We start from the raw sequence: 14813 nt of genomic DNA on the forward strand, positions 1-14813 counted from the left end.
AAGTAACCTCATGGGACTCATGAGTCATGAATCATGATTTATGAATTACACTAATTTAAGTATTTTATTTTAATTTCTATAAAGAAAGATTTATTTACTTTTTTGTATGCATTGATATATAATTATGAGACTAAAATTAAACGAAATATAGGAAGGATTTAGAGTTTAGACATGAATATAGGAATAAAAAAAGGATAGGAGTTAGCTCAAGTGGGTAGAGCGCTTCCCCTTGGCCCTTGAGGTCAGGGGTTGTGTTGGTGTTTCCTACAGCTTAGTAGCCTTGTAGGGGTTAGTCCTTGGGCTGACTTAATTTTCTAATAATAAAAAAATGAATATAAGATGTTTACTTAATTTTTAATAGGAAAAATTCACAATAGGGGCCTAACTATTACACATTTTCTTTTATAAGTCCTAATTTTGGATTATTCCCTACATGTCTCAAGTTTACTATCTTTTGATTTTCACAGGTCTTGAGTTACTTATAACCGATTTCGAAGGTAAGATTTTTGAATATTTACCATCTTCTAACTTCTAGCAAGTGACAGGGACCTATAATTTGGGACCAAATTTTAAAAATTTTACCATCTAATCCGTTTATAAGTAAGTGAAGACCTATAAAAATCACAAGATGGTAAACATGGGACCTGTAAGGAATAATTCATAGTTGGAACTTATAAAAAAAAAGGTAATAATTGGACCCTCTCTTGTAAATTTTTCCATTTTAATAATGCATATATAATTATTCTATTGTAATGCAAGTGTAATTTATAACTTGCACCTGTAACTTGAGTGTTGTCAACTTTTATTTCTAGTAATTCCCTTGTGGAGAATCAAGATTTGTAAGTTTTATCCGTGATTGACGAGTACTTTTACCTTGTTCTTGGTTTTTCACTTTGGAGTGGAGACAACAATATAGGAACAAACTGTTGGACATAGTGTTAAATGTGCAATGTTTTCCAACAAACAAGTGAACAAATTTTATTTATTGTAGATGTTCATGTGATTTATTTTTTGCACTTTATTATAACATTACTTGTCCGCTTCTCTTGACTTATTGCACACAAATTATCTTATTACAAGTGTGTTTAGTCCTTACTGTCTCTTTGAATTTGGGCTATAGCCTATAAGATAAGGAAAGAAAACCAAGAGCAAATTTAGCAAAACTTTAACTGCTCATTTGGTAGTCGTTAATAAATTAGTATTTTTTTTACTTTTTTTTATTATACCATCATGCTAACTTAACTTATTTTATCAAATAGTTGATTTTATTTTGTTTCAAATATATTAGTGAAGTGATTAAATAAATAAATTTTAAATAATTTATTTAAGCTAATTATTAATGTTAATCAAGTTTAAATTTTTTGAATATTACAAAGAAGGACAAGTGGGCATTAATTGGAGAATTTTGGAGAAAAAAAGCACATTTTTTTTGGAGCCATAAATAGCCAGATTAAGTAATTGTTGGGAATTAAAATTTTCTCTAGTAAAGCACGACTGTCAGGCTCGTTTTTTGGGCCGCACATTTTTTTTTTGTATATTAAATTCGAAGTTAACAGCGTTGTACTTTGAGTGAGCAAACTGCAACTTTTGAAATTCGGGTAAATAAACTGCAATTTTATTCAAAGTTCAGTCTCCAAAAGTATACTTAACTCTGATACGACTATACAAGTATATTAGTGGCTGAGGTGGGCGCTAGAACTAAAAGTAGAACAGTACTAAAAATAGAGAATAGTGAAGGTAAACAAACTAGAGATTTGGACAGGGCACACCAATACGATCTAAGGAAGTAAGCATTGTCATTTCTTTCTCATCCTACAAAAATATATTCATCTTATTTGCAAAATTGGTACATGCATACTGCACCACCACAGTCTACTACTACAGTCTACAGCATTCATGTGGGGAACCAAAGTGTATATATTTCACATTTTACGCAAGTTGACAACTCAATAGAATCATAGAGATTCAGAAAAGTCTCATTGTTAAAAAAAACCTCTCACTGCCTTCTTAATTCCTAGCTCTAACGGCCCGTTTGATAGTTGGTCATAAATGGTGGTAATGGGAATGAATTTGTGTGTAAATTTGTGAAAAATATCATTGTCCATTACCATGGTAATGCTAATTTATCCTAAAGTGTCCACTTTCCTTCTTGAATTTTCATTCCCATCCAATACCACTTTGTAGGTGGTAATGAGTGGTAATGAAAATTGCTTCCCCTTAGAGACAAAAACACAAGTTTAGGGGTGAGATTGCTTGTCCATGGAGAAAAAATGCCTCCCCATGGAGATTTTAAGGGTGCTTCCCTAATAAAATTACACTTAAAATTCATTTCCATTACCGCAATTTATTAACGACTACCAAACGGGCCGTATATACCATCTCAGTAGAATCTATAGCCTTTTTGGTTTCTAAATATGTTAGAGATAAAGTAGGATACTATAGATATAATAAATATATGTATGATATATTAGTAGTTAAGATATAATATTATCTTATGCAAATATTATCTTATGCATATTATCTTCGTTACCAAGCAAGATTTAGTTACTTGATAAGAGACGAGTCTTATTTCATAGCCTCGACGATGTACCATTCTTCATTCTAAACAATTAATCGGAGATTTAGAGTACTAGAAGAGTTTCATCCAACGTGTAATAACTATTACGACGTAGTTTGGTCAATCTACTTGCTATGGGTTTTTTTTGTTTATATCTATTCAGCGAGAATTAGACGGATTTACAATTTTATTTTTGAAACCACCTCTCAAGATTTTCGATAATATTCCCAAAATTTTTATGGTGCATGCTTACTTTTTGGGTAATTGGGTGCAATTACAAGTTTACAACCTGGCAAAGAGTGTGTGAGTTAGATGATAGGACAAGATAAGTACTACGCTATAAACTTCCAACTCAAATCTACCATTTTCACAGAAAATATATTCAACGTCTTATGTTTATAAAAACCTTTGGATTTAGAGAATTAGTGGTTTCTTTTCAATCTTGGTTTGCTTGACACAAAAAGGGTTATATTGCACGTGTAACATGAATGCTGTCGCTTTCTAATAGTATTTCCTGGTCTTCATTTAACAAAAGTAAAAAAAAAAAACTCAAGCACTATTTTTTTTTTTCTTTCGGGAACTGGTGATAAAATGAATTTTCTCTAGTTTGTCCTCGTACATGGCTCACTCATCCAGAGGTCCAACAAGGCTTGAACCCCCCCCCACCCCCCCCCCCCAAACAATAGTGAAATTTTGTTTGCGCCAAAATTTGAACCTTGATCTCCTATGTGTGAGATAGAAAGTTATACCATTGAAAATGACTAATAGTCTTATACGGACCTGTCCAAAGTTTCGGAAAAGTTGCAATAAACAGTAAATCGATATTAACATGCTTCCATTCATCAATTGAAGCTAATTTATACAAGATGTTGAGCTAAATTAAACAAGAATACACTGATCCAATTCAACTGGATGAATACTTCGTGTCCACAATCTACAAGCTGCTAAACTAGCTCATATTACTTTCATGAGATAAAACATCAAGAACATACTTAGCAATAAAACATAAGCTTCTTTACATTTTCACTAATGTCAGGCAGAGGAGTCGCTTTCGGAGGACCAGCACGAGACATCGAAGAAGCTCCACCCTTAACTGAAACCACAGGTTCCGACCTCTCTAAGTACAATCTACCCCTATATGCAGCAAGATGGGCATAATAAGCAGGGGGTACTATAGAAATTGGTTTAGTACACCTTACAAATGTAAAGCATAAGCTATAAACCAAGTTTTGAAACTCATCAGAAGTGAATTTGCTTTCATCCCACAAGACATGGTAGTGTGTTGGCCTACTTGTTCCCTTTGCTCCCCAATGACTACAAAGATAGAAATCGAATTCCTTTGGGTGAGTGATCACCGTGTCTACAACTGTTCCTGGAGGGATATTTTCATCACAGAATTGGGAACAATTTGGATCAGTTTCATCCGGGAACAGCCTTGTATGATGCCGTTTTTGTACCACTGCAAATGTGATCAATGGTCTATAATCCGGAAACTTATCACATCCCGCTCTTATTGATTGCAATTCTTGTTTTAAGACTTTATAAAACTGAGTCTCACTAACTCCATCTCGAAAGAATATGATTCTTTTAGGAAGACTTTTCACTTCTTGATAAAATTCACAAAGTATTTCACTTACCATTTCTCCAAGATCTTGGATGATCTCTTGGCGGTGTGTTTGAGATCTCATTCTTGACACATACTTATTGGCTGAAGGCCAGTTTACACTCCCAACAACAGCCACAACACTAGGACTAGAGTCATCAAGTGGATGAGGATGAGTAACATCGGCTCCCATAAAGATTATTGGCTCGTCATGTGTAAGAACACGGGGGATTTGAGAGGGCAACGAGTTGAATAATGCAACAGTGGATCCACCAACTTTGGCATTAATCTTAAGAGCCATGTTTGTCAGGAATTGAGAATTTAGTTTACCAAGGTTTATGTATAAGCAACATTGGCTTACAACTCCAACTCGGGTATCAGCAATTCTTTTCAAATCTCCATATCCTTTATGTTTCTTCTCCATTAAGCATATAAGGAGTTGAAGATTGTTGGATGCTGCCCTTTTGATTTTGCTTAGTTTGTTTTCCAAGAGAGCGACATTGTTTAGGACATGTATGGGCTCGAATTGTGGGGTGATGGCAGATGATTTATTGAGGAAAATTCCCATTTGCTCACACTTCAAAGATAATTGGCTAATAAATTTAGGGATGTTTGATTTTTGATCAGGAGTTCCACCAAAACTCATCAATGCCCACCTCTCAATTCGTGTCCCTTCCACTACATGCCCGCCTAAAAGGTTCCATTCACGATCAATGCAAGAAGGATATACATCAGTTACAACTCCTCTATCTCCTAGCTTTAACTTTGGAGGCCTAAGAACTCTTCCTTTCAACCTTGTCATCTCTCTAGAGACTTGTAGATTGAACTCTTCTCCTTTGCCGCCACTACAAAAAACAAAATGTAAGGAATACTGAAAAGAAATTTAAGGTTAATTATCAGTGTATTATAACATGTGAGCTAATCACTTAAAACTTGTTTAGTACCTTGTTGGTCCAACTGATCCATTGATAATTCCATTAATGATCGATCTTCGTTCTCTTGGTTTTTGACATCCCATCTTCATTATTCGCGCAGTTTGATCATCTGAAAGTTTACCAAGAAACTTCTGCCCTTCACAAATCATGCAAAGTTCCATTGGAAGGTAACATGGTTTACTCCTACTAATCTGTAAACAAGGAAGATTCCTGTATTGTATATCATACTCATATTGATCCTTGAAGTAATCTACAAGCTTCAATCTCCTACCATCCCGGTCTTCAAACCAGAGCTTTTCAGTAACTTCCTCAGTCAAGCTATGAAACCGAAACCTCTGAATAGCATCTCTATGAGATACAAACACCCTCAAATTTTTCAACTCCTTCTCAACTTCCTTCCTCTCCTTACTTGTCAAACTCCTTTCCTTCCTTTCAGGTAAATCGTGTAAAAACTTGACCCGTTTTTGCAAAAACTCTATGACTCCAATACTCTCATGAAAAGCCGCCACTGAAAAATCTACATTCAGAGCAAGGCCTTGTTTGGTTGGCCTTAAACTTTGAAAAAACCCTCTTAATCCAATGGCTCCTCCTCCAATTTCCCGAGCCCCTCCCATCGAAACAGAATACATTGATCTTCCTAAAGCGACACATTTCTCGTAAGGACATTCCCTCAAAACAACATCTAAAGCATGAAGATACTCTTGAGGAAGTGCCACCCAATCACCTCCCTCTTTGTTTAAGTATTCCTTCAAATCACTTCCATCTAATTTCGATACAAGATTAATGTTGATTCTAAATACCTTAACCTTTTTTTGCTCAACTTCTACCTCACATGATTTGCTACTACCACAAACAACCGGGACACTTACAAATAACTCGATCCTCCTGCTTCGAAACTCAATAGGACTATACAAATTCTTCCTACCATCAAAAGCAGGAGAAGCACCACAAAACAAACTTGAATTTTCTTCAACAAATTGCTTCTTTATTAAACGAGCTACTTCCTTTGAAGGATTTGGAGTGATTTGTACATTATAATGGAAGATAGGCTGATATGAATCGAATTTTACGCGAAAATGGTTAGCAAGTAGAGAGATAACCTGCCCTTCAACTCCACCATTATCTGGTCTTTTTGCAGCCACTAAAGCTTGTGTTGTAGTATCAATAGCATTAGACTTCTTAATGCTAAGTACACTAAGTTCTTGCCCAAGCTGTTCATCAACTGTTTTATTCATCCACTTGCATTATTAGTACTTGCAGAAAAAAATACTAAGAAAATTTACTTCTCTAAAGTACATTGAGGTTATAATTAATACTAATCCACAAACATCAAGCTTATCATAGAACTCTAAGCTACTTATTGAAGAAAAGAACAAGCAACATGATAGATTAATAGTACAGTATAAAGTTAAGTACCCATGAAAATAAAAAGCAATAATCAAGACATTTATCCAAAATAATAAAAAGGACTTAATCCATTTAAAAGTTACAATATTTCCTAAACAAAAAAAAAGTTTGGACAAACATGAAAGAGTGTTGTTTTTTAGCTATATCCATATTCAATCATTTCAATACCTTCAAAAAGGAATGTTTTTTTGTAAATTTTATTTTTTCCCTTTGCATAAATAATACTAATACCCAATAAAAATACACAATAATAATAACAACACTAACAATAACAATAATAATTATTGTAATTGTTATTATAATAATAACAATAATTATTATTATTATTATAAAAAAATGTAATTATATTGTTTACCTTGTGAGAAGATTCTATCATTTTGAGAGGAAGTGGGAAGAAGAGGAGAAGAGGAGGTTTTATGGGGTTTAAATGAAGGTTTATGAAATTGGGTTTTTGCTCTGAATTTCTGGTTTTGTTGAAAAGGTTCTTGAAATGGTAACAATGGTGGTAATGGAAGAAGACCTTGGTAACTCTGATGTTGTTGATGATGATGATGATGATGTTGTAAGTTTTGATTAAAAAACCCAATTAATCTATAAGTATTAGAATGGTGCAAATGAAACAGGTTGTTATAATTATGATAATTACTATTATTATAAGGAACAATAGTATGATTATTACTATGATATTGTTGATAATGGTGGTTGTTGTGGTGATGATTTCTCTCTCTAAACCTCCTATTTTGAGGAGTTAAATTTGTAGTTGGTGTAGTATCTTCTGTTTCTTCCATAAAAAAAATTGTTTGAGAAACTGGGTTTTTGGAAAAACTTGAGGAATATGATATGAAAAGTGGGATTTTTATGGGAATATGATATGAGCAGGACTTTGAAAAAGGGAAAAAAAGGGTTTGATTTTATGTGTGATCTGTGAAGCAGAAGGAAAAACAAATGTAGTTATTGAAGAGAGAGAGAGAGAAAGTGACTAGTCTTGGAGTTTAGGGAGTTGTAGTTCTTTGTGTCTAGCTTGGATGGAAGGTTTGAGGTGTATGAGATTTTAGTGTTTTACCTTGTAAAAAAAGAGGTTTTTTTTTTTTTAAAGGACCAAGGTGTCCATCGCTGATAGCAGTGACTAATCCCCTCACCCCGGATACTCCACTTAAAGGTAAAGGATTGGCCAAAAATCTCTTTCCATTTCCAAAGGTCGAGGATTGAACCCCCGACCAATTGATTAAGGGACAAAGTGAGCAATCACTATGCCAAGACCAAGTGGTTAAAAAAAAAAAAGTATAATGTGCCTTACAAAGTTACAATGTGAATATGTGATGGTATGCAATTTGGTATTCTTCTTGCCTTTTGCAATTTGGTGCAACAAAGTTTTGGTTAGGTTCGGATCGATCAATCTTAGTTTATGAGTATAACTCTTAGAGTGTTTCTTGGTGACAATTGGTCGACTTTATTATATTAGATTAGGTCATGTTCTCGAGTTATATGCAATTTTATTTTAAGAAAACAAAGGGAGTATAAAGAATGATCTTATATGATTATATAAATAAGACCATTCATTATTTGTGGATGTATACTTCTCTTTAATTTATACACTAAAGATGTGACAACTTTTGTAAAAAAACATTCTAAGATAGTACATGCTAGAGTATATAATAATTTTTCACACTTTACATGATGTCTTTTGTATAGAAATTATTTCAAGTTAATAGGTTCTGTTTAAATTTCAAGTTGTGTTGTAAATATATCAATAAAAAAAAGTACTTACTTTCAAGAGATAAAACATCAAGAACATGATCAAGAACATGCTCCTTCCGTTTCAAATTATAAGGCATGTAAACCACTTTTACGCATATTAAGAATTTAGTTAGTTTTAGTTAGATTTGCATAGGTAATAAGAATTGACATTAAATATTGTATTGATAATAGAAAATAACCTATAATATTATCTTGATAGTATAAAGTTGCATTTAATTTTACGTCGGTAATGAAAAATGCCTTATATTTTGTAACAAAAACTTTTAGCCAAAATAACTTATAATTTGAAACAGAGGGAGAGGGAGTAAATAAGCTTCCTTTAATAATCTTGCACTTGTACTTTGAGCATCATAAGTACCTTTATCATTGTTCTCCACCTAATAGTTGAGAAGTACTTAAAATTCATAAAAGTGAAAGTACCTTAATCACAAAGCATCATAATGGTAATGTAATTTAGTGTAAATTTATAAAGAAGTTCTCATGTCAATAACAACGGTAATGAAACTTAATCACAAAATATGAGTTTTCCTATCTAAATTTTCATTACCATTTCAATACCACCTTTCCAAGTGATAATGAATAGTAATGAGACTTTAGAAAGAAATGGATGTTTGGGATCAAGTAGTATTACTATGGTCTCTATGGATATAATAACGTGGGACTTCCTTTACAAATTTACCCTATAATGCATTACCATTATCACCGTTTATAACATCTAACCAAACGAGCCGTAAAGGTAAGTGCTATCTTTGCATATGAGTAGCAAAACAGTAAACATTGTGCGTCCCCTCAAATTTGAAAAAAAAAAAAAAAAACAGAATATAAAGGTACAGGGATATCATAGCATTGGTCAATGGTCATCATTAATGGATATGGAAATGGGGAATTTAGCAGGATTTAATTGCGTTATCTCATTTAATTTTAACAATAGTTGTTTTTATTATGATAGATGTTAGTAATAATTGAGCCATGTTCAATTTAATAATATTTGTACTTGACCTCCTTAGATTAGTCACCGCAAACTAAACATATCTATAGGAGTTAAATTTAAAACCATCTTTATCCAAGTAGCTAGTATCAATATATTAAATAGGGGGTTACTAAACGCAGCCTCACTTTACTAACGCAGTCCCAAAAATCCTTATAATCATATTCTTTCTAAAAAAATATCTCTCTCTAAAAATATTATCTCCTCCTCCTTTCTAACTGTTAAAGGAAAAAAAACTTCCTAAAAGACCTTATTCACAAATTTTAATCTGATACTCAATGGACAATAATTTTGACTCAAGCGAATTTCAATCTGATGTATGTTGTTCATTTTTTTTCGTCATTTTGCTTTGTGACAGGCTAAAGTCGCATCACCTAGTCAAAAATAACCTAAGGTCCACTAACTAGTAGTCAGGGAAGTCAGGATCGAATCCACAGGGAGAAGTTGTACTATTGTATCTGAACTCTAATATTACACTAACAAAATCAGATGAATGGTTGTGTTACTAAGCTAAACAGGTAACAGAATTAAATAAGGTGTAAATATATATCAGTAAAGTACTAGAATCATGGATCACTATTCATACAATTCGGGAAATCAAGGATAAAGATAACCACCTAGTAAGTCAATTGTCTAGGGCACATGTAATTTCTCTCGAACATTACCTCCCTCAAAGATCACCCAGCCGCTCTCGCATAGTCAAGGGTCACTTTGCCTAATAATTGAAAGCCTATACGGTATCTCTCCTCTCGAAGTAGATTCAGTATTGCAGAAGTAGAAATATAAATCAGGCCTAACTTATAATCCTAGCATGAAGAAACAATCAAAGGAAACAATTGAAATACCAGATAATCAAACTAATCTATCAATCCCTTATTGATACATAGATCTCCACAATTCTAGATATAGAACTACTCACTCATAATCATGAAATCAATAACAAGAATCATATAAAAACTCATACTTTGAAACATGGCAAATAACTAAGAAAACAATATATTAACAATGGAAGAAATAACAAAGAAGTAAAGAAGAAAGATTACCGAATTATATTGAACTATGAATAAGCAAAAGGTTTGATCTTGAATTGAAATCACAAAGCAATAAATTAAGGTTCTTAAACACTCTAGAGAGAAAAAACTAATAATAAATCTAGTTAATAATTCTGATTTTTCTATTTATACAAGCCCTAAAACAATAGAAGAAAATCTCGAAAAAAGGGCCCGCAATCATTAAAAATCTCGCGCTCGCAGCCGCCGATCGGGCCAAAGTCGCCCGACGGATCGGGCTCCAAAGAAGATGATAAAGGCCAAAACGCAGACGCCCGATGCAATCGGGCTGACCCGCCCGATGACATCGGGCGGCTTATGAAATGGAGGCAGAGTGCTGGAATGGCGCCCGACGTCGGGCCAACTGCCCGATCGGGCGAAGACCGAATTACGACAGGGCATGAAACGCCCGATCGGGCCCGCAGCGAAATATGAAGACTGGTTTCGCCCGATCGGGCTGGGCCGCCCGATCCATCGGGCCGATGGTTACTTCGTTTCTTTCTTCTTTGCTCAAAGTCCCGGAAATCATCCTCGGGATCTAGAAACTCGGCATCTAACCTCTCTAATCCACTGTGCAATCATGTAAAGTAGGTGAATAGCTTCCAAAACCTACAATTCAATACAAAATAGCAAACCACAACTAGATGGAGAGATTAGTACCAAATGGCTCCTAAGAGCACCATAATCACAACTTTTAGCACATAATTAGGGGAGAAAACTCTATATAAAACCATAAATCAAACTCCCCCAAGCTAAACCTTTGCTTGTCCCTAAGCAAAGCACAACATGAATATGAATAGAATTTGCTTCACCCCTAAAGTATGAAACTCAAACATTTTGACCTCAAAAACCTTCAAGCAAGCAAAGTTCAAGTTCAGTTGATCAGATCACTTTTGACTACCAATCACTTAAGCAGATTGTCCGAAATAGCAACCATACATAACTTGCACATCTTGAAAAGGGGCTCACCAGGATGTCACTCCTCTCAATTTTTGTGGCGAGCATAAAGTGTGCCCGAACGCTCACCAACCCAACCATAATATCCCTTCCCTCTCACACTCTCATGTGTTTAGAAAAGGTAAATATCGCTCATCCTACTCAAGTCGACTCGAATAACAAACTTAAACTTCGACTTTGGCACATTGACTCTGTATCATTCCAATAAACATTCAAACAAGTGCTCAAAAGGTCTTTCTGAGGGTTGTAATGGGGCTCGGGTAAAGGTATGGGAATTATTTGGGGAATGTGGTGGAAAAGCCCAGAAAAGGGGAGCAATCAACACTAGTAGAACTAGGTGTGGTAAAAAGCTTCCATGGTCTCAATCACATACCCAAAATAATGACCAACTTTAGATTTTTCGAACCAACCAACAATTGTTCTTTGATAGTTTTCAGCAAAATGTATTGTTCTGTTTTTACTCTTTTTTCATGACTCGTGACTTCTTGATCTCATTGTTATTTTCTATCTATTTTTTTTTTTTTTTTTTTTTTTTCTCTTATTCACTTCACTCATGTCATCATAAACATATTATTCCAATCAACCCGAAAATCAACCACACTAGTTCTATCCTAACAAATGCTCCCCCAAGCTAGGCTTGGGACAATAAACATTGAAAAGGCTCAAGGCGTGTAATGTGGCTTGATATAGATCCAAAAAAAACTCATTAGGCTCAGCGGGGCTAGGAGGGAAATGATTCTTTTGTAGAAAATTCTGAGGCCAAAAATCAAAACAATTGAACGCCTCTATCACAGCACAATGTTCAAAGTCATCAGAAATCAACGAGTACAATGCCAAAGTCAAGATAAGAATGATATGAGGAACTAACACACAAGGATAATTCGGACATAAATATGCATCCGAAGGCTCGAATGAATCCTTACAATGTAACCAGTCCAAGCATGCAGTTAAAGTAGGTGTTTTATCATCAAAATCTACTCAAGACCAAGGCAATCAAAGCCATCACAACATCCCAATCACGAATGCCCGATTATCCAGTATAATGAGTTAAATCATTTTTAAGGGAAAAGTTTGGGGCACAGGGAAGCAATTAGACTATTCATGTTCAACTCGTATTTTTGGTATTTTTTCAGCAATATTTCATTTTTTTGTTGTTTTGTTTTTATGAGAAAGAAAAAGTTAACAATTAACTAGCTTAACTAACCTAAGAACACAACACTAACCTACCTAAAAAGCAATAATAGTGAGAGGGGTACTTACAGAAATCCTCCCCCTAAGCTGAACGAGGCAATGACCTCATTGCAACAAGAGGAAGGGAGACATGGATATCAGTCATCCATGTGCACGTCCTCACTAGCATCATCTCCATCCACCTCATTGCCGGGCTGACTGTAGCTCGGGTTCCAGTATACCACGAAGGATGTGCATCATGCTCAGCAATGCGATGCAAGCGGCAGTTCTCGTCATACATCGAGTACAAAGCCAGGTGTTGATCGTTGGCTAGTGTATCGACCCGCTGACTAAGATTCTGTAGAAGAACACCATTGGCATCAACCTGCTGGCTGATACCTGGATAGCCGCTGTATTGGCTGTAATGCCAGTATCCATGCGTGAAGCAGGGTCATCATTTCCTGAAAATCAAAGGAAGGAGGAGCAGTAGAATATGGGGGAGGGGGAGCATCAGAAGATGAGGGATATCCTCAACATGGGGACGACGATAATAGTACGCTCAGGGATCTCGGGGCGGGGTGGGAAAGTCAGAACCTGCAATGGGAAGGTGATAGTGAGGTTGGCCAGGTTTGATTTTGGCCAAAGGGTTGGGCAGGTCAATGGAACGCATTCCGTTAATTTGCCACTTGTATGTGTCCCCACCCCGTTCTAACCAATGCAGGCGAGTGAGATAGGCATAGTCCAAGAGGGTAGGGCCTAAGGCTGGCTGATACGGGTCTCGTCAAAGTCTGGAATGGCCCTAGCAAAAAGAGTGACTAGCCCCCCGTTCACGATGGGCCGAGAGGAGAACGTCCCGTCGGCCGCCTCTTAGGGTATGTGGTGGCAATACGCTCCATTTGGAGCGCAACATGGTGAGGGATGTTGTAGTGGAAACGGCGGGGAGTGCCCCGATACATGTAGCTGCCTATGAGATAAAGCTCATCCCCGGAATGAGCTGCCCTTCAACTCTCCCAAACAAGGTCTTAGACATGAAACGAACCCAAATTTTGAAGATGGGTTGGTGTATATACCTAGCATGACAGTGTTGCAAGGTAAAATCAGTTTCATCCTCCGTTATAGCATAGTAGACATCCCTGTGATGATAGTCAGGTGGATGCCCAATTCCCCCCGGTTGAGGACACGGAGTATGCGAGCAAACTCCGGCAGGGTGAGGGTGAAGTCCCTATTTAAAGCCTATAGGAAACATGTGAGATTGGTCCGAACGAGGGTGAGTCACATTCAAGCTACTATAAAATTCATACACAAGCACGGGATAGGTATTGACATGAACAGTATAAAGGGTTCCATACCAATGATTTTCATGAATTCCTTAAATTCATTATGAATGCCCAATTTATCCAAGAATTCAATATCAAGGAATGTGGTAGGACTTACCTCGCGCCCTTGAGGCGCTGAAATCGTTCCCTCTGTTCTTCCGTGGAGAAGATGACTCCGGGAAAGTCTCATCTCTGGGAATTTCCGGTGGTGGTGGTGGTGGTGGGACCCGTGGTAGATCTTCGTCGCCTTGTGAACATTATGCAGATGTGCAAAAATATCAACCTTCAACTCACTCTTAATGGGGAAAAGATGGGGAAACTTGAAGCACTCAAATCCTCACTTTAATGGTGGAGAAAAAAATGGAGAAAAAGATGAAGGAGAGAGATAGAGTGGGAAAAAGAAAAAAAAAGAAAGTAGGATGAGAGATAGTAGAAAGTGATAGGAGAGAAAAATTGGTAAGAATTTGAAGATTTGAAGGAGGGTCTTCAATGGTGGAAAGGGGGTTTGGAGAAGAAGATGGGAGAATTTGGGGGTTAGGGTTTGGAAGAGAGAGAAAATGTGAAGGAAGTGAGTGAAAAGAAGGGGAAAAATCCCCTTTAAATCGCCAGCCGGACCCCGAGCCCGATCGGGCGAGCTGCCCGACGCCATCGGCGTCTTTTTTTTTTCTAGATATGTTGCGGCCCGATCGGTGCCACGCCCGATCGGGCGCTTTTTTTTGTTTCTCAATTCGTTGCGCGCCCGATCGGGGAGGGCGATCGTCATTTTTGTCGTAACATTTTTGACGGTGTTTCGCCCGATCGGCGGGATGCCGATAGGATCGGGCGAACGACTTTTCCTTTGTTTTTTCACTTGCTCGTTGCGCGCCATCGGGCAACACTCCGATGTCTTCGGGCGATACCAGTGAGCTCTGTCTCGTATTTTTTTTTCTTTCTTTTGGTAGCACTCCTGCACACATGTAACCTGAAGAGGGATATCAGTACCCTCTCACTCTCTCACCAAACTACAAAAAATGAACAAAGTAAAGAAAATCAAAAAAAAATAATAAATAAAAAAAACCTAGAAAAACTACGAA

At 36.4% G+C, this 14813-nt stretch overlaps 1 protein-coding gene across 1 annotated transcript; it reads right to left on the bottom strand.

Annotated features, from left to right (window-relative positions):
- Window positions 1-3358: 3358 nt before the first annotated feature.
- LOC104897846 (protein argonaute 7) lies at window positions 3359-7640 on the bottom strand. The gene is made up of 3 exons (XM_010684801.4): window positions 6858-7640; window positions 5105-6317; window positions 3359-5005 (listed from the first exon to the last, which is right to left on the bottom strand). Exons 1-3 carry the CDS (start codon window positions 7288-7290, stop codon window positions 3550-3552), a joined length of 3102 nt encoding a protein of 1033 aa, XP_010683103.1. The 5' UTR covers window positions 7291-7640; the 3' UTR covers window positions 3359-3549.
- Between the last annotated feature and the right edge of the window lie 7173 nt (window positions 7641-14813).

Source organism: Beta vulgaris, chromosome 6, assembly GCF_026745355.1.
Source record: "Beta vulgaris subsp. vulgaris cultivar EL10 chromosome 6, EL10.2, whole genome shotgun sequence".
Lineage (NCBI taxonomy): Eukaryota > Viridiplantae > Streptophyta > Magnoliopsida > Caryophyllales > Amaranthaceae > Beta > Beta vulgaris.